Source organism: Corvus brachyrhynchos, unplaced genomic scaffold (genome assembly GCF_000691975.1).
Source record: "Corvus brachyrhynchos isolate BGI_N302 unplaced genomic scaffold, ASM69197v1 scaffold14, whole genome shotgun sequence".
Classification (NCBI taxonomy): domain Eukaryota; kingdom Metazoa; phylum Chordata; class Aves; order Passeriformes; family Corvidae; genus Corvus; species Corvus brachyrhynchos.
Window position 1 is genome coordinate 1388307 of NW_008239110.1, and position 21137 is coordinate 1409443.

At 38.9% G+C, this 21137-nt stretch overlaps 1 protein-coding gene across 2 annotated transcripts in view; it reads left to right on the plus strand.

Moving 5' to 3' along the window:
• The window catches only part of FHL5 (four and a half LIM domains 5), a 34451-nt gene that overhangs the window by 2470 nt on the left and 10844 nt on the right, over nucleotides 1–21137 (plus strand). Inside the window, exons 2-6 of one of the 2 annotated variants that reach the window (XM_017739587.1) lie at nucleotides 690–2536; nucleotides 14395–14461; nucleotides 14537–14718; nucleotides 16880–17054; nucleotides 19274–19443. In XM_017739587.1, the coding sequence (XP_017595076.1) occupies nucleotides 14560–14718; nucleotides 16880–17054; nucleotides 19274–19443 (504 nt within the window). In that variant the 5' untranslated portion in view covers nucleotides 690–2536; nucleotides 14395–14461; nucleotides 14537–14559. The remainder of the gene's footprint in view (nucleotides 1–689; nucleotides 2537–14394; nucleotides 14462–14536; nucleotides 14719–16879; nucleotides 17055–19273; nucleotides 19444–21137) is intronic. The other variant, XM_008637726.2, reaches the window with a different exon arrangement.

Here is a 21137-nt window from a genome sequence, read left to right on the forward strand (position 1 = left end):
TTTTGTTGTCTGCATGAATCCAAGAGCTTGTTCAGATAAAACTACAGTAGTTCTGTTCTCTCTGTAGGCTCACGAGTAAGGCTACTCAAGCAGGGGTTTGTTCCTTGAATGTTTTTCCTAGTAAGTAACAGTAGGTCAAGAAAATGGAAAATTCTACAAATCTGAGTAGATTGGGGTTTCTTGTTTAAGAGGAAGTTTAGTACCCTTGGAGATGACAGAAGAGTGACTGTAGTGGGTCACACTGAAGGTCAGTGTAGCCCAGTATTGTGTCTCCAGCAGAGGCCAAAAGTGGACGCTTAGAGAGGAATATAAGAACAAGGCATGTAGTATTTCTCCTTTGAGTGCTTTCTGAGCCTCCAAATCCATGCTGCCCAAACTTTTTGAACAATTGTACTTTATTATAGATACTCTCTGCTAGCCCAAATAACAGAACATATTCAGTAAATGCCAAATGTATTTTGTCAGGAAAACAAGTTCTTTCTTTAGGAATTGCTAAGGAGTGCCATCTCTTTGAGGTTTTGTTTTTTGAAAAATGAATATTCTAAATTGGAAAGAGTAACTTGAGTAGTTTAAAGAGAACCACCATTTGCTTGATGAATTTCCCAAACCCTCAACATGAAGAGGAAGGTAGGTCAAGACAGGTCGTATCGGGGGACAGCTAAAATAAAGCTTCCTGCTTTATGTTTCAGGAAGTTGTGGAAGAAATGCGAGAGCTGCAAGATAAATCATCAAACTGATTGTCTGAAGAAACAACAGAACTTTTGTTGACCTCCTCATTTGTACTTAATTTGTACTTGTTGGGAAAAACCCTGATTCTGTTCTATATGTTTCTCTGGGCCTCTCTTCTGCTGATGCAGAATTATCCCTGTCTACTGCTGAGACAAATTTGAGTCTTTGAAGCATAAGGAAAGTGATGTGCTGTAGGACGTGTCTGAACTTCTCATCCTTCATGGAAAGAACATATTGTATTAGAAGTATTTCTAAGTGTCATTAGCTCTTTCAACAGATCTGCTTGGGAAATACTTCTGTCTTGATCTGATTTATGAACTTGAAAATGTACTTGGTTAAGAACTATGCTATCAGTTTTTTCTTTCTGGAAGTAAAGACAAGAGAAAACTATTCCCCATTCTCATTCTAGACTCAAATTCACACCTAACTCATACTCTCTCTCCTCAATCTGCTAAAATCACAGGCTTGAAATGAAAGGTGCTTGGTATAAATAAAGCTTATAACACAAATAAAAATAGGAGGGAAAAGATCAATCTTGTTTAAGTAATGATTAAGTGTCTGGAGAAGTTTTACAAGACCACAAGCAGAGATAATCAGTTCTTGGCAATAGTAGTCAGAGGCTCTGTCTTAACTGTGAGACGCTATCTAGACACAGATAACCTCCAGCACATGTCCAGATTTGGCAATTTTACCAAAGTACTCAGATAACGTAATGCATATTTAAACCATTCAGACATTTCCTTCTTTCGTCTATCTGTGATACAAAACAGCTCCCCCCCACGTGACATTATAGACCTAGTGATTCAGATCTATTGGCTCTTGGTTGTGGAAAAATCTGCCTGGAGGTCAGTCGTGGTTCATACCACAAGCAGCCATCCTTTCTCCACTCTGCCAAACTGCAGTCTGCTTTTTTAAATGAACACAAAATCCTTACTTTCAGCTGCATTTGATTAAGGGTCTGCATAGAGTCTTATGCAAAGTGTAAGGACTTCTGAATGTGTTGTGCATACAGGAGCCTGTCTGTGAAAGCTGGCCCCAGTTGGGTCCAAGCAGAAGGTAGAGGTGGCTGTGTTTCAAAGGCAGGAACAGGGAAACACTGAGAGAGAGCCTAGAGGAGTCCATTGCTGCCACTCTGATGATGGTAATCCTGTGAGAACACCTTCCCACCTGCTGGAAGAGCAGCAAATTGTCACAGCCCAGAAACTGCTTAAGAAGCAGCAGAACTTCTGAGTTTTGCTGTATCCCTGAACATCTTTCATTAAACTGGAGGAGGTTTTTCCCTGCCCTCCCATTTCCTGTACACAATAATCAGACTTTTAGTAGTTGCAATTCTTCTTTTTCTTTCCTGATCTACAAGCCCATATGAGGTCTTTTGAATTCATTATGCATGAACCAGTATGTATCTGAGGATGAAAAGTGTTCCATCTTACTTTCTTTTTTACTTTGCACTGAACAGTTTTGTTTTTTAACAGAAATGCCTTTTTCCTTTTGAAAACTCTCAGAAATATGTTCCTTTAACAACCTCCTACATTGTATGTATTTGCAATTTGTAAACACAGTATGTCAAAGAATGATTTGATTCAGTGGTGAGGCAGCCAGATATTTGCATGTCATGAGGTCTAAGGGAAACAAACTGACCCTCAGCCTTCCCTGATCCAGGCAGATTCTGATGGGACCCTCAAATAGCTCTGGCAAAGTGTTCTGTTTCTTTTGGACTTCATGACTGCTTGTTTCTGTGAAGACGCATAATTATTTCTTCTTTTATTTTGCTGCACAAGTTACCAAGAGAAGCAGCTTAAAACCAAATGTGAGTATTGAGGCTCTTTTCTGTTATTCCTTTATCTGATAATCTTTAAACGTGTTAGTGTAGAAGGTACTTAATTTAATATTTTGAGCAAGTATGCAGGAAGTTTTTCCTCACACACAAAACTGCTAAATAAATTAGATGCAGAATTCCAAATATATAATACTTTTATAATTTTTTGTTCCTAAAGAGATACCACACTTAATAATTTAAAATATTTTTTTATTCATTCTTTTCACTGAATTGGCTCACCTACTAATTTGCAGAAAGATTGTTTGAGGTTTCCTTTGTAAAGAGATGAGGATGAGTTTTGTTTACTCCAAAGAACCATCCAACAAAATATGCATATGCTGTTTCCCATGACATTTTTATCTCCTAGCAAGCTTTCATAGCTATTTGCTTTTGCAAGAAGAATTTCTAGATAGTACCTTTTCTGTAAAGTCACTTGTTTGTAGCATAAGTAATTTTAACAGCTAATGTGGATTATTCTTGATTTTGGAAGTAAAACCAGTTTCCAAGCTGATTTTTATGAAAAGTCAAAATATTGCTGTAAACAACAAATATCATCTCCCGATTCTCCCTCCATAAGACACTTTGTGTTATCTTTCAGCTATCATATTTTTAGGATCATAATTTTGTTTAGAATTTACATTTAGAAATCAAGTTTCAGATGCCTTTTTTTAATTTGTGTTAATTTTTTTCTTTTCTTTGTGCAACAACTTGTTATTTCTACAGTAACAGAAGAAACTGTCATGTATTTATTATATTAACATTATATCGGATTGCTGATGTAATTTTCCCATGTAATTTTACTGCAGGATCAGGAGTCACTTTGACTCAAAGGTGTTTCTTTGGTAGAAACTTGAGATGATACTAACTAACTTGCAGGGTAAGAGAAAAATGAATTCAAAAGCTGCTTGAAATAGATTCTGATGTATGGTGTCTCCAAGTTATTTGCAAGCAGTCATAATTTATAAAGCACATATTTTTGGGCTGACATGGTAAGACATATGTTCCGTCGGTTCTGTACCAGTAATCCCAGCTTTCTTCGTTTATTTTCCCTACTGGAGTTTTATTTCTCGAAAGAGCAGTTAAAAACTTTTAGTATTGCCTAACCATGGACAGACAGAAAGAAATATTTTAACCAGCATGCTTCCAACCATCAAGCCCAAAATCAGAGGGTGAAATTCCAAACCTGTTGGAAGGAGCAGCCCTCCTGCCGACTCAAGCTCTAGGTGCCATCAAGGCTTTTAGATTGCCTGGGGAGTAAATCTGAGCTGAGTTTTACTGCACACTTCCCTGCCAATTTAGGATAAAATGATGCTCATAAATTAATCATTTCTAGTTCAACTGCTCTATTAAAATCTCTAGAGCCCTAAGTTTGGAAGCTGGTGCAGTGAAATGCTGCTGATGCTCCACTTGGGCTTCTGGGAACGAGGCATGTAGCTCTTATGAGAAAGGAGGCTGTGAGCTCCTTGTTTCATACATTTGTGTTTTCCTGTAAAATGGCAGAGGGATCAAATAAGGACAGTTTTGTGGAAACATGCAAACATGACTCCAAGAAAACAAGTTTATAAAACCCCCTGACATAAAATTCCGTAGCAGAGATAAAGTGAAGGACAAGATTTGCAAAGGGAAGCTATGCTGCCTTAGTTCCTTCATAATGATGGCTAAATTTGATTTCTGCTAGATCACCCTGGAGAGGAATTTATATCTGTTCTTTAGCAAAAAAAGTGCCTTGCTCATTAGCCTGAGCAGGTTTAGGTTAATTTCTCTGAGTATTCCCATTCTCTGTTGCCATGTGGTACAATCGTCCTTTATTGTTCCCCTTTCTTAGACTAAGAGTTTTCTTTGATTCTACTTCATCCATGCTAGTATGCTACTTTTCTTCCCAGCTATGGCTGCCTTTGAATCTGAATTTGTTCAAGGTCCATGTAAAAGGACTGGTTAATTCTTACACAGCACAGTGTGGGTAATGGATCTGAACAGGCTGTCCTAGCTGGTTGCTGGCCTCACACTTAAGAGACTTTATCAGTCAGAAAAATACTAATCTTCCTGTAATGTGTCTTTGTACATAGGTAGCAGAATTGATAGCAAGAATGCCCAAGTGCTAGAGCATGGTGTAGTTGTGGACAGAACATTTTGCTTAAGAATATTCATCATAACTTCAGAGTCATAAAGGACAATTGCAAAGTAAGCAACTGGAACATTTTATTACTTTGGCTAAATTTGGAAGTGCTTTCCACCTCTAGCACTGGGAGTTGACCAGTTGGCAACGTTGGTACAGTGCTTTTAACAAGCCTGGGCCAGTGCTGTGGATACAGCCTGATGAGAAGACCCATCGAATGGACCTTGAGGAAGTCAATTACTTTCCTTTGACAAGTATTGATTTTTTCTGTTGACAAGTATCTCACAAATGTGTTTTAGCATTACTTTATTACTGTTGTTAGAAAAGCATTCTGGAACCTTTGAAAGGAAGGCTGTAAAATACCTCAGAGATTTAGGTTTTCGTTCTATCTATCAGAAGCCCGTAATAGTATTAGGCTTAAACATGCTTATTGAGCTCAGTCTTGCTCAAGAGAGCTCTTCAAGTTTCAAATTCAGCCATATCATGATTCATTTGTGTATTAAAACATGCAAAACTGTGGCATAATTAGATTTCTAAAAGTCTAATTTGCATGGGGAAAAGTGTTTAGAGTAAAAACTATTTCATGCTGGTCTTCTAATTGTCAATGTTTAGTTTGATGCTTCAAAATTGAAGAGCATTGAGAAATATTTCAAATTAAAAGCTCAAAACAGTTTGGGTTTGTTGGATTTTTTAAAATACAGTAGCAGAATTCTTAATTTGTTTAATTACTTGCTTGGACTTTTTACTGAAAACTTTTAATAAATTTTACATAAATTAGCAAGAAAGCCTTGGATTGTATTTGTTCCTTGGTGCAGCTTCTGCTGCTGTGTTCCACTCTCCCCCTCCTTAGACCAACCTTTTTCACCACAGCTGGTCAGAGTTATGGTCTCTGAGCACCATCCTCTACCAAAACCAGTCAGTTCCATTCTAGGTTTGCAAAGATGGTTGTTGCTACAATCTTCACATCATCACTTGAATAAATCCACGTCACCAGACTTTACTGGTATCAGTGGACTCATTGTTCCACAATATCCTTGAGTTAAATTACATGCTCCTAAAATGTTCTTAAAAGTTAGAAAGGAATTTCTTCATTCTTACCAAATTTCATCCAGCATTCTAAGATTCAGTGATGAGTTTTATTTGTCTGAATCAAATATTGACTGTCTTGGGTGTTCAGATAAACTTCAGCCTTAATTTTTCATCAATCAGAAAAGGTCAACCCTACACTGGAACCAATTTTCAGATATTGTGTATTTATAATCATAGAAATAAATTCATTCTCAAAGTCATAGTGCCAAAAAAAAAAAAAAAAAAAAGAGACTTTTTCATATCACGGCATTACAAAAATCCCAGAAGGGCAGTTACTGAAGGGTCAGCAACCTCACATCGCAATAAAGAAAGACAGAATACCATGGTCTGCTGATTTTAAATCATGACCCCTTTTAGACTATTTTAAATAGAAAGAAAATGTTTAATGTGTGGTGCAGAGACTTTCGGGCTTAAGGGAAATGTTAGGATACCCAGTCACATAATTATTCCACAGATTTCATCTACCAAGTAGGCAGAACAGGTAATGTAAGAGTCATGAAGACTTCAAGTAGGTGGCATATGTCACTGGCAGGAACCCAGGGCTGAATTTCTGTAAGGACTGGTCAATGTTGCTGCCACAGGATGTGAGGATTCAAGTTAAAACTGAGTCAATGCCATGTTATCCCCTATCTTGTTTGACAGCACATTATCTACTCAACTGCTCAAGACTCAAGAGGTCTTTAATTAACATTTTTTGCCTGCTTAATGGATGATGCACAAAGCCACATATTTAAAGAAAACAGCAAAAAAAGGAAAACCACCAGCATTTTTTTTCTATATTTGTCCTAGTGACACTGTTATTTTTCCTCCCTGGTAAAGGACAAAGAGCCAAAGACCTCCACTCCCTGCTCTTTCTACCAGCCCCACTGCTAAAAGGGTTCTCTTAAAAAGGTTCACTGCCTTCAAAATTCCTTTCATGAGATCTCTTCTAAAACTGTTTTCATACTGTGAGTTCATATATCCTTTGGCTGGGCTAGAACAATATGTGCTGGATAACTATCAATAGTGAATATAGGACATGATATAAAAGAATGTGTATATCTGAATGTTTGGGGTTTTTTTCCTCCAGCCCAAAAGCCAGCAGCCTGTCCTTAATGCACCTATGTAGTTAAACTAATAAGGTTTTCCTGTCCACAATCTGTTTAAAGCACCCAGGGCAGAAAATAAAAGCAAGAAAACCCCTGCTATAATTCCATAGCATTGGTGATATACATACACGGCCGAATTATACTGTTTTGTAACTGCAGCCTTGGTGCAGATGCTGGGACTTCATAAGCAAATTGTGCATAGCACTCCCCAATAGGTAAGAGCACACCAACCCTAAAATCCAGAATTAAACCCTAGTCCAGAAAATATTAAATCACCTAATTTGACATCCTTGAATTGAGAGCAATTATTCAGCTACCTGAATTTGAATACAGATACCAGTGTTCTAAGTGATCTGTTCTAAGAGAAGACATAGCAGGTGGCCAGGTAACACTTAGAGGGAAGCAGAAGGAAGTCAAATAAATCTGTTGAAGAATACCCACAGTATATTTTCATGTTGCTTTTTTGTTGTGAGCTCTCCTAGAAACCTTTCTAAATGCCACCTGTCTCAGTTATATCATATAACCAGTTAATTACTGTAAAAATGATAGAATACTAAGAGTGAAACTTCTTTCAGATTTTCTTCTGATTAGAAGAAAATTAGATGCTTCATGGTCTGTCTACCTAGCAGATGCAATATATGAATATGTATTTTAATATGTTTCTGTTGTTATAATTGTATCTCTGTGTTCCAAAAACAGTGCAACTGCAGAGGATCATTAATGCTAAATATCATACCCATACCTACTGTGTTAATTGTAATCAAAAATCCAGAGTCCATCGGTAGAGATCAAGCTGTTTCTAGCTCTGCTCAATGTTTCTGCTGACTTCTTCTCTCCTTGTTGCCCAGAGAACTTGTGGATGTTCCATCCCTGAAAGTGATTAAGGCCAGGCTGGATGGGGCTCTGAGCAGCCTGGTCTAGTGGGAGGTGTCCCTGTCCATGGCAGGGGGGTTGGAAGTAGATGATCTTTAAGGTCCCGTCCAACCCAAACCATTCCAACCCAAACCATACTTGATCCTGCCTCTTGGAATTGCCCACCTTGAAATCTGTTTTCCCTTGGGAAGGATTGGAGACTGACACAGCAGTGGTTACTCCAAATATCTCACACATAAGGCAAAGACATTTGCAGTGCTACATTTGCAGTGGGCAGCATTTCTTAGACTGTACAGCAGTGGCTTTACAAACAATGATTCCTGTTGGTGCAATGAGCAGCCCCGGGCCTGTCTGCAGAGCCACATCATCCCTGTTTTCAGACATGAGCTTGATAAGAAGGTGGCAGTCAAGCCTGATGGAGCACTGCAAGCAGCAAAACTGGCCCACAGAACAGTTGGCCTACAAATCAAAATACCTGGGAACAATGATAATTGAAGTAGGGATCTTACATACAGGTACTACTGACAGTAGCCTTTGCTTTTATTAAGCTGTGATGCCATCTGACTCATCACAACCTCTTAACAAGGCTGAGATAGAAAATTTTAGGTTTGGTTCATTTTGATAAGGTGTCATACTTTTATTAAAAGAGTGCTGTGGTTCGGTTTATATTTTTCCTCAGAAAACTAGGTCAGGTTGGCATAGCACAGCTGGAGAGAAGAGGAAAAGCCACTGCAGCAGATGCTTTATTATCACTTGGGGGGTTTACGTTTGGGTTTGAGGGGAGCAAGTTTGGTTTTTTTTTAAATAGGGTAATGAAAATTCTTTCCAATTTTAGCTTGTTGCTAACAATGCTGCTGATGATGATCTTTTTATTTTTGCTCATTTTGTTTCTTAAAGCAGTTCTAATTAGGTCACAGGCTTTAAAATAACCCATCTAGAAAAAGTTGTGCTGTACAGTCACTTGTAGTTTTTTGGGTTTTTTTTAAAAAAGGATTGTAATTCATGTGATGCACTCATTCTCACACAACAGAGTACTCTTCATCCACCTTGCTGTTCCTGAAATAAAATATAAGGACAGGGAAATCTCGTCTCTACAGCTGAAGCATCTGCAAAAACAAGAAATTGCATATTTTTTCATTAAAACCTTACAGTCAGCATCAGCATTCCCTATTGAAGTTCTGTTACTTCCTGTTAGTGGCAAGATGGTTTGTTTCATGACCTGTTAGCACTTCACTCACAGGTATCATTTCTTATCGCTGCTGTTTTTCCCGGGAAAGCTTTCAGTCCCAAAGGCAGGCTTGTGTCACTTTCAGGGAGGTGTGTCCCTTCCCGGTGGTGTCAGTGAATGGCTGAGATGCTGCTGTTTCCTTGGGGGACTCTGCCCGGCTGTGCAGGCATTTTGTGCAGATGCTGTTCTAGCAGAGATGGTTCCAAAGCATCCTCTGATGCTGCTCCCTACCAGCATCTGAAGGGGCCGACTGGGAAGCTGAAGAGGGACTCTTCATCATGTACTGTAGTGATAGGACAAGGAGTAATGGGTACCAACTGAAAGATGGGAAATTCATGTTAGACATTAGGAAGAAATTCCTAACTATGAGGGTGGTGAGGTACTGGAATAGGTTGAAGAGAGAAATTATGGATGCCCCATATCTGGAAGTTTTCACAGCCAGATTGGATGGGGCATTGAGCAACCTGGTCTAGTGGGACATGTCCCTGCCCATGGCACTGGAGTTGGAACCAGATGATCTTTAAGGTCCCTTCCAACCCTTAGAATTCTATGGCTCTATGATTTGCACAATAGGGATGAACTCACTGGTGGAAGTGTCAGATCAGGACTTCAGCGCATGTCTTCATTTGTAACTTCCATTTTCTGTTTATTTAAATGCTTTTTGAAGTATCATTCATGATTCCTTAATCATGGATTGTAGATGAGTGTGGAGGCAGGAAAGTGGACTGTACAAAATAGGTGTAAAGAATAATGGAGAAGACTTTGCATTCACTGCTGTGACTGTGATCAGTTCTATACTTTTAAAAATCACACTTTTATATTATCTTTGAAAGTATCTTTCAAATTCTGTGCTCCAAAGTTATGGATAGCAAAGCTCTAGAGCACACCTTCAGCTTCAAGAATGTGAATATTTCAGCTGACAGCAATTGCATTACTCACATGTTTAGACTAAGTGCATGTCCAGCTTTGATGGGGTCTCACAACAAGGCATCTACAGGAGACCTGTGTTGTTGTTATGAGAACGGCCCCACTCCTGTTCTAACGCCCAAAAGAGAATACTGAGGTTTTGTGGAGACTTTTACCCTCCCTCTTTTGTCTTTCAGCAGTGATAAACTTTTCTGTGGTCCGTCAAAGAATCACCTTGCAACTCCCCTTGCTGAACCTCATGAGCCCCTTCTCACCCCACTTCTCCAGTTCCAGTGAGGTCCCTCTGGATAACAGCACACCCATGTGGTGTATCATCCTCTCCTGCTGGTGTGGTGTCATCTGCCAGTTTGCTGTGGGTGCCACTCTGACCCATCTAACTCACCAGTCAATTTCAGTATTCTTCATCATATGAGCCTTTTGTAACAGATGCAATCCTCAAACCTGTCTTATGGTTCAGTTTGGGAAGTACAACTAAGAATACTGACAGGATTTTACATTAAAAGTTACAAAAATGCACAGCTGAATTATTTCATCACTTCATTTTATTCCATACATTTGACAGTAGTCAGAAAGGAATGAGCTCCATAATGACACCGGAGGAAACTCTGGCTCTACCAGACTGTGTGAAAACTTGTAAAAAATGTGGGTAAGAATTATTTAAAAAAAAAGGGAAGAATTTAGATGACTACACCATTTGAATTTGCATGGTGTAAACAAAGCAGACAGTAATACCAATTAAGGAAAAAATTACAGAATTCCTGAGATGCTTTCTCCCCTAGTTAAGCCACAACTCTTGTCCTTTTTGCTTGTAGTCATGGGGTGTGTGAACACAGTACAACTCAGTATGAATTACCAGATCAACCTCTAAAATACCTGCTTTGCCATGACACCTCAACAGTATGACTTGTGTACCATGGAGCAGGATAGTCGGATTGTTACAGCTGTGTCCCAGTTGGCATCCATCCTGGCTGCTGAAAGGAGAATTTCATCAGTGAGAGCTCTGCATTCACTCAGGTGCTTCCAGGACCTGATGCTGTGTTGCTGTACTGTGCCACAGAGATTAGACAGCTCAAAGTTAACATCTGTGTCTTCTTTTCTGTAGGTACTTGGTTTGACTTGGTCTGTAATATATACCCCTAGTTCCTATTGCTTCTCTAGCCATTTTTAAAAAAGCAAACAGAACCCTTAATATATGTAAATGCATGAGACAAAAATAGAAATAGGGAAAATGAAGTCAGCAAATTCATGCAAATATGCCAAATCACATTAGAAGGTAAAAACATATACTTACTTGAAAATGAACAAGAGGCTAGGGAAGCTTGCAGGGGTGTCCTACTCATAATAGATCAAATTGTTTTTCTTATCCTTCAGTGTTGTTCCAAGGAATTTTTTTCCCACCATTTTTCTTTCTTTATGTCTCTCTGAGAAAGAGCCTTGTTCCAATAACTGTATGTTCTTAAAGAAAAAGATTATGAAGTTCAAAGGCTGGTATGTTTAGATTGGGAAATAGTCCATTAGAATTGCCATGAAGTGAAAGATAGAATATTTTTACCTGTATGCACATATCTGCATCCGTATGTATATATTAATTCCTTTCTGAGTAGTATGAATGTTTCTGGGCTTTTTATTCTTATATTATGTGAGGGAGATTAACATATATTTATAGAAAACATCAAGATAAATAATTTAGATATATTAACCTTGTGGCTGTGCTTTTTAGCTCCAGAGAGAAAACAAGTCCATGAAATTGCTGCATTCTCAAATCTGACCCCAGGGACTCCAGTTACAATATTCTCACATCCTTGGCAACATCTCTCTGCACCTCCTTGGAATATTCTTAACACTACAAATGATACCACGTATCCCTGCCTACTAGGTACATAAAAATCAACAGTATTTAGCTTCCAATTTAAAATGTTCCAATTTAAATAGTAAAATCTTCTTTTCCCAAGGAATGGCAGTCTTTCCCTGTGCCTAGGACTCAAGTTAGCAGCTGGAATGCTCGAGTCAGCGTTTCATTCCATGAGAGTGAATAACACCAGATCTCCAGAGATTTCTTAACTGACCTTCAAAACACAAAGTCTCGCTTCCAGCAAACTTAAAGTAAACATATTTCTCTAGAGATTAGGATCAAAGCACAAGAAAAACATTCTACTTAACTGCGTGGTGCTCGTACCACTACTTATTTATTGGAGCAAGGATAAGTGGTGATGGGAGAGATGAGATTCACCTTTTTTGTTGCATTTTCTAATAGTAAAAGTAGTTCTCAAAGGTTACCCAGACCTTTGCCTAAAGATTTGCAAAAATCTTCATTATTTTGCATACCATTGCTGCTTCATTCCCAAACATGGTCCTTAATGATGATTCATGGTCAAACTCTGAAGAATTTCTGAAGAAAACCCTTGGGCAACTTGAGCATTTTACTAGAGGAGCAGCCCAAAGACACCCTCAGGCTTTGACTCTGTTCTTGGGGCCGCTTTTTTAAAGTGCTCAAGCAACAACTCTCATCTGTAGAACAGGATTAATAGCACTTCACTCCCATATCCATATAAGTCTTCAGGAGTATAATTACATTGCAAATTCAGGAGTTCTGAACTATTACAGTAGTGAGTCTTGTTTGTGCACACAACCTGGGCTTCCTGGAACAGACTGACTTCCTAGGGGAAAAAAGCAATAATCAAGAGAACCACATTTTAAAGAAAATTACTTGGTATGCAGAGTTTTTGATAAACTAAAAACTTGATTGGCATTCATTAGAACGAAAAATCAGAGATGTTTCTGCTGGTATAGGAAGCTATTTGTTGGTGAGCTTTGTGCAACAAAAAAGCACTGTAAGTAACAAAACTCTACATGCATGTCCTGTTTGGATTTTGCTGTTGCCACTTTTAGGCTGAGATGAAACTCTTTCAGGAAGCAGGAGTACTGATCCAGCAAGGAGGAGATTAGAAAGGTGGTTCACTCAGGGTTATCCTCCGAGGCAGTTCACACCTTTAATTCCCACTGAAAAAAAAGAAAAGAAAATTCCTCTGAAAGCCAGTTTCAAGCCTGTCCTGTGACCTTGAATATAGAGCACAGTTAACCACAAACACTCCTTGATTGTGTCCTTAGACACCAGTTTTTACTTCTTCCCTGATATAGAACAAAATGCGCAAAACTTAACCTTGACTTTGGTCATGACTGTGATTGTGCAGTAAATGCACTGAGCTCTGCCTGGTTTTTATATGTCATGTTCTGTAAATGTGCAAGCTGATGGATGTAATTTTCTCATATAAATGGGTTTATTTGTTACACCTTCAAATCTCTGTTAGATCTTAAGGAAATGGAAGTCCAGGCTTAAGCCCTGTTATATTATTTTTCCAAGGGTATCACATAAAACTCATCATGGGTAAGCACTCCCTCGAATCTTGTCGTCTGTATGCTCTTCCTTACTCTCAGGCGCTGCATTGGTTAAGATAACTAATTTGCACTGTTATTCAAAGTGAAAAAATTTCAGCTGCCCAAAGTCACTGACATGTAAATATTTTAGGAGACCTTCCCCGGTTGTTTTCAACTCCTCTGAGTTCAATGAAGAGTGCAATCCAATGAGTCCAGCAGATGTTTTTGGGGTTGCTTCACTGAACTTTCTGGTTTCTGCTTCCTTCATTTCCAAGAATCAAGACCCAATTTTAGCAAAGTGGTGATGATCCAATCAGCAACAAGAAGACTGAAATGAGTCTTCATCTCCAAAATCCTTAAAACATTCAGTATTGCAGATCTATAAGCAGCTGAGGTTTGGATGCTTGTCCAAGCGTCTTTAGCCTGAAAAACTGAAGGATGGGAAATTCATACAACTGGCTCTCAATAGATTTGTGGTATTTCCTGCACTTGTCTGGCACGGAAATATAAACTATCTCACATTATTTTGGTACTGCCAACATGGAATCCGGCAATAAAGAAATATGTAAGAATAAACAATCTTTTCCAATAACAACAAGGGAAACTTTCTTTGAGTTATGATTTTGTTTGATTTATGATTTTGTTTATTTTTCTTTATACTTTACTCTTTTGCTATCCAGGGGTATTTGTGTGACCTTACATTGCCACCAAATACTAGCACAACAGTTGGGATAATGTAAAAACCAGTCATATATCCTGGAGTCCCTTGTCTTCCTTCTGTTTGTTCAGGTAGATGTGGGGGTATTTTGAAAAGAAAGGAAAAAGCAGAAAGACAGGAGTATCAAGAGAAAGCCAGGAACACGCCATAAAGTGTCTGCCTCTTCTCTTTGGCCTTTTAACTCTGCAGTTGGTTTAATTTTTGAATTATTGCTTCTATCTCCATTACGTTATTACTGGGTGATCCATGTCTCAGAATCCAGTACATAATGCCCATAATGCCAGCAGTTGTGCATAGAGAATGTGAAGATGGCCTCATTTTCAGGTGTCTGACTTGAAACGGTGTTAGAATAAGCTGAAGCAGCCCTCTTGCTCCCCATCATGTAGGTAATACAGTACTCAGTATATGTTGTTAAAGGCCACCCTTTTATTGTAGAACAACCCAGCATTGAGAAATCCAGGGCACTGCAAATGACCAGGAAATGCCTGTCTAACTTTCACAGGTAATGCAGCATTACTTATTATTTGAGCAAGCAAATGGTCATGCACTGAATTACCTGATTTTTCCATCTTTGCAGATCACCTGGAGGGCCCCAGCAGGATGACCAGCAGTCACACAGACTGTCATTTCTGCCTTCAGTCTCTCCGTGGCAGGAAATACGCACTAAGAGAAGAAAATGCTTACTGTGTTCCGTGTTATGACAGCCTGTATGCCAACCCCTGTGAAGAGTGCAAGCAACCCATTGAGTGTAACTCCAAGGTAAAGATACAGCTTACACTTTTTGTTCTTTGTTAAATTATACACAAATCCAATTTCTTTAATGGCAGATTCCATATCCCCCCCTCTGTGTATCCCTGTATTGCTGAAGAGACCTAAGCACGGCCGTTGTACATCCACACATACAGCAGAGTGAAACAGTGCTATTTTCCCGGAATAGGAAAGCTCTGGGACCAAAGATGAGGAAATCTGCACATGCATATACCCCAAGCATACAGCAAGGCTGTGGTGTGTGGACATCAGCTAGGCTCCATCCTTCACCTCCGGTCACTCACTGACTGTAGAGGCTGCACAATGTTGGAGGGGTGATAGCGTGGCTGGTATAATTCAGTGTATCAGGTTGGATGACACCTTGGAATTTCTGAGAGATGTTCATCGAAAAATGACACACAGATGTCAAGCTGAGAAGACAACATGTTTATTATTTGCATATTCTCTCTTTTGGAAATGAAGTATTTTTTAATTCCTACTTAATGCCATGCTTACCTTGCTCATCTCAGAGATGGCATATTAGTGGCAGTTTTTCTAACCTTGTCTTTCCTTTCACCTCTCCATTTTTTACAATATTAATTAATAATTCAAATTCCTCTGTGGTCTGACAGAGTTGCTAATACCCCATACTTCAATTTAGAGCACATACACTTGACTTTGAATTTTAAGTTCAGTTGAAACCCATCAAAAAGCATTTGTTTTGCCAAGCTCAGTGTGCAGTGCTCACCTTCTCCCCATGCTCTCTTTGCCTATGTTCCTTAGAAATAAAAGGACAGGAAGTTATTAAAATAAACCTCTTGGAAGGCTTCCCCAGCCCAGCACTTCAAAGCACATTGTCTGAGTACAGGAATCATCCAAGGCAAACGCTGATTTGGATGAAGACACTCCTCAAACTCTCATTAGCATTTTACTCACAGCAACATTGAACATGTACCACCAGTCAGATTCACCAGGAGAACAAATGCTTTGAGTTCACTTCATTTCACTTTTAAAATCAAAAATTAAATAAGTGACAGGATTACCATTGTTGAAGATTGTAAACAAAAAGCCATGTCTTTGGACTGAGTGGAAGGAAGAAATGGGAGAAAAAAGCAGAGGTGATAAGAAAGGAGTGGACCCAGATAGACACATCTAGAAAAGCAGCACACAGAGATCTACAGCTGATTGTCTCACCTCTGCCAGGGGCTAGAGCTTGGTTTTCTTCCTCTCCTCCTCACCCAATCTTTGCTTCAGGCTGCTGTGGGCTGACAGCCTGGTTCCTGCAAGGTTCAGAATGCCAACCAATGGAAATTAAAATGGTAAGTGCTCAGCAGCTCTCAAAATGAAGCATGGTATTTCTTTCTTTTTTAGCACTTTAAAAGGTGGAGACTTGATAAAGGAGAACAATGCAATTGGATTTGTGCCCTTTTGTGCTTCTTATAAAAGAGACCTGGAAGGCTCTGGTTGATTTTTTTAAGGTGGGACGGTTTTTTGGAGGTGCATTTTTCCCTTGCTTTTTTAACTGTGGAAAAATTAAATCTGCTCTTTGGTCATTTTTGAATTCTTAGCCAGGATCTCATACACATACTGTTAGTTCTTTCATCCCCTAAGCCCGCTGAGTCTTAAACAAACATTATTTCTACCAAGTTTTCGGGGGGATTGATATCAGATGTAAACAAAAGCAATTATTTTTTTAATCTTCCTAATAATCATTTTGTCCTCAATGAGATTTTAATTGCTTGTTTTCTGCAATAACTTAGCATTATGTCATGCCAGCTGGAAGAAGAAGTAGTAACATTGAAAATACATAAGGTTCACTTCAAATTCTATAGAGTAAGGGCTTCCTCTACAGTGGTCTGCGCGCATTAAAAACATTGATCCCTTCTTTCCCCTCGAAAGACAACTGTAATATATGACATGATTCTTCCAATGAAAACATACCTCTATGTTACATAAGGAAGGCCCACTGTATCTGCCGAAGCACCTCCTAAAGGCCTCTGGAAGAGATCTACACAACAGTGTGACATTGAGTACCTACACCTTTCCTGAGCACACCTCTGGTTGGACCCACCACTGCAATGCTCTCCATTTTTCATTTTAGTTCTCGAAGGACCTGAAGGATTAAAACACCGTAAAGAAATGTTTACCTTAACATGATCCTTCTTTCTTCAAGGATCTGGCCTACAAAGGCCGCCACTGGCATGAGGGGTGCTTCAGGTGTGCCAAGTGCAATCGCTCACTTGTGGAGAAACCATTTGCTGCCAAGGATGAGGTCTTGCTGTGTACTGAATGCTACTCTGATGAGTATTCATCCAAGTGTTTTCACTGCCAGAAGACCATTATGCCAGGTAAGACAACAGGGATCCTTTGGTGAAAAATGGAACTACGTTTTTAATTATGACCAGCTCCTAGAATAACCAAGCTACAAGGTCCTTGACTTTCAGAACATCTTTGAGGTGACTACTCTTTGTTAGTGTGTAGCACTCTCCCAGCAGTAAGGAGAGGGCAGGCACACTTCTGATCTATCATCACTGACAGGTCTTATGAATCCTTATAAAAATATTAAGAGTTCAATGCATGGTAAAGTGTGTTCATGTGACGTCCTTGATTCTGTTGCAGTTCTTAGGAAGCATATCCCACTGTGAGCATAGGTAGACAAACTGAGCTATTGTGAGCAGGAGTGCCAGATTAGACAAGTCATCTGCATGACTTCCACACTGACCAGACCCAGTGCTTGTGTTCTTTATAGTATTGCTTTCACTCAGAAATATTTCTTATTTAAATTTACAAAACATGACAATTTGCCTTCAAATCATTAGCAGCATTTTTACTAAAATGAATAAAAGTCCATTTTACAATATTTTCCATGTTTACAATAGGCTTACCTCCTGCCTTTAGCAACCTTTATAATTCTGCGCTTTCCACTAAACTGCGTCTCAGCTGTTCAGGACATGCTCTAGACTTTTCATTGCCACCACATCAGTGAAGCTCATACAGCAGAGTGATTACCCAAAAGCTGCCTCTTCATAGGCATCTGAGAGAAGCCACAGCACCACTTGTGGCAAAAGGAAGCTGCTTGCTCAGGAAAGTAGGTCCCTAACTTTTGGAACAGAGAATATCAGTAAATTCGGCAGTAACATTGGAATTTATTTTTCAGTATATCTTAATGCCAAACAGTAAGGTCCAGGCTGTGCAAAATTATTGTCTTACTATTGATACTAGATTACTCATGTTGCATTCAACCTGTAACACTGATTTGTATTTTTACAGTTTGTTTCCTTTTCATTACAAGTAAAATCTGCCTTAGTGGAAAAAAATATTGTAAAAATATAGTTGTGTTCATTTTAAGGATTATAAACTGCTTAAAAGTTGTCAAATAGGCACACCTTACCAGATGTGATCAAGAAAGTACCAGAATACACTCAGGTTTGCATTATTACCTTCTGGTGTATATCCATGCTGCATGTTTTGTGACAGAGTCTAAATCCTTGCAGCAAGTGCCTGAAGGTGTGAGAAACAGTGCAACAGTGGCATGGGAATGCCAGCCAGTCTCTGTATCATTAACTTCCTTCTCATCAGCTTGCTAGCTCTGTGTTGACAAGACCCAGTTGTGAAAGACAGTGAAGCTAGCCTTCTGATCACTGGGAAGAAGCTGCAAACTTTTCATGTCTAAATAAGCCAGTAGTTTCTCCACTGGCCCCACAGTTCAGGAAACAGGTACAGTGGGATTAATCGGTTGTAGCAGCCACCCTCTTCATGTGGAAAGGATGGTAAAGCACCTTGCACCTCTCTGTGCAGTCTGATGCTACCTACAGGTAAGAAGTTATGATGGAGATCCACTGGAAAAATTGTTCTCAGACATATGTGCATATCTTAGACTTTTGCTTCTACATCAAGATAGAGCACCTGTACACAGAGACAAAAGCTCTGAAACTCCTCTGACAAACATTTAACTGAGAAACTTTCTGTCCTTGTGCTGTATCAAAAGCATCTAGTTAAACATGATAAAAAGAATTGTTGATCTAGGTCAGAAATGATGAGCTATAAGAGAAAGGCAGTGTAATGTGCTGTATCACAGAAAAAACGTTTAGAAAGTTGCCAATTTAAGCTGATTAAGATAAATAATGCATTTATAAGTGAAGGAGCCTTAGTTTAAGGAAGACAGAAGACAGAACAATAATAAATGTACTAAACCTCCAACAAATGAATCTCTAATTTATAAAAGTGCTGTGTACCTGAACATTATCACTGAGTTGGCTGGCTGGAGAGAAACTGAGCAACTGGAGCATAACCACAAAGAAGAAACCCGAAAAGATTCATATAAGAGCAGACTCTAAAAATCACAGCTTAGGCAATTCAGCACATCTTTTGCCAGATGGTTATATGGCACTGAATGTGTTCTTGAAATTTCAAGTGCATCCTTAGAAGCTCTATTAAATTGAAGATAAGTGTTTTCTTGGGTAATCTAATACTGAGATAGAAGGTTCAAAACAAGAGCATTCCCAGCATTTAAAACTTACATTACAACGCCATATCTGAGGGGATTGTTCACTTTGGTTTTTTTCAGGTTCACGTAAAATGGAATTTAAGGGAAGTTCCTGGCATGAATCCTGTTTCGTTTGCCAGTATTGTCGACAACCATTGGGAACAAAACCATTAATCACCAAAGACAATGAGAATTACTGTGTGCCCTGTTTTGAGAAGCAATTTGCTCACCATTGCTATGCTTGCAAAAAGGTAATTAAACATACAATGCAAAAATTGCCCTAATGAGACAATATTGCTCATGAGGGAAAGGCCTGGATCATGTGAAATGTCTGCCAGAGTAAGAGCAGAGTCTTCCTTTTGACATTAGGCGCTGAAAGCAAACTGCAACAGTGTCTGCTGTCCACTCTAGTTAATATTAATCTAAGACTGATTATATCTGAAATACACTTATTTACCAAAACAAGTGCTTTGGGCTTCTTTAGTTATTGATTGTGTTTTTTAGCAAAGGTTAAATGGAAAGTTATGTAAAACCCTTCTTTCCTGAAAATCTCTGATTTTGCCTTGGTAGACACAGCTCTTTTTCCATAATTTTTCAGATACATTCATATGCATAATTAGCCGCCTAAACTGAGCAAATAATCCACAATCTTGGCTAATTTTTTTTGAAATGTATCAGGCACTTGGTAGATTAATTAACATTCAATTGTGATAACACTAGTCAAGAGTCCCACTGCTTCAATACATGATCGTACTAGAAAGCTTGGTTTGATTTCTTTTTTCCCCCAAGTACAGATAAATCAGTTCTTCTGTCCCTTGATTTCTCATGTTCTAAAATTGCCTCTGGTTGATGAAAATGCACAAAGCATCATACTATTGTAGTGTGATACTGTACTCTAGGGAAATGTTTTAAGCTGTTTTTTATGGCAGAATTTTACTTTTTGTTTAATACCTGCATCATTCTGAAAGGAGTTTTTCTTTGTCTCTTCATCAAATAACTTATAATCTTCTGTAGTTATTTAATGTTTACCTGTAAACCTCTACCTCTAGCAAAAAGTTTTAATTTAAGGAAAATATGTTGCCTATTTTGTTCTTCAGTAGTTAAACTTTAGAAAGTACTTTTATATATTCCCATGTCTCTACATCTAGCCTTTTATTTGTATTAAATGAGCACATGGCAATTATAGTAATTATGCTCAATGGTTATTAGAGGCTGTAGTGGTTTGGTTCAAAATATCCATTACTTACTTATTTCCCTTTTGTGAAATAAGAATTAGGAGAAAGCAAAGCAGGCACAAAACTTAAAATAATATAAAGAATTTTATTAACAGACCTAGAAGAAAAAAGTCAGACTAAACCTTCATAACATTTTATCTCCCCCCACCTTTCTCCCTTCTCCCACTGACAGGGTAAAAAGACAACCCTTGAGATGTTCAGTCAGTTTACCACTTCCATAATAACTTTTTTTCAGTTCACTTAGGGAGAGGATTCTCTCTTGCTCATGCTATGGAGACATCTCCACAAGAAGTTCTCTCATGGCTTCAATGTCACAGTGAGACAGCCGCCCGGGTTGGTTCTCTGCTCTCATCATGTGAGAGTCCTTCCCCCGACCTACAGCTTTCCCCACAACTGCTTTCGAGGGTCCAATCTTGAGCTAATGGGGTACCATTTTAAGGATGTGCTCTTCAGAAGCAAAGGTTCTCTTCACCTATCTCTGGGAGCATCTTCATCTCTAGGAATAGAGGCCCTCCTCCTCCCCTGGGAGTAGGAGTCCTCATCACTTTCGTCTCTAGGAACAGAGGTCTTCTCCTTCCCTGGGAGCAAGGGTCCTCATCAAATTATAGCTGCTGTCATTTGCTTATTTCAGCACTTTTGCTCCCAATTACAGCTACAGTCATTTGCTTATTTCAGCACAGATACTTTGCCGGGCAGCAGGGCAGCAGCTC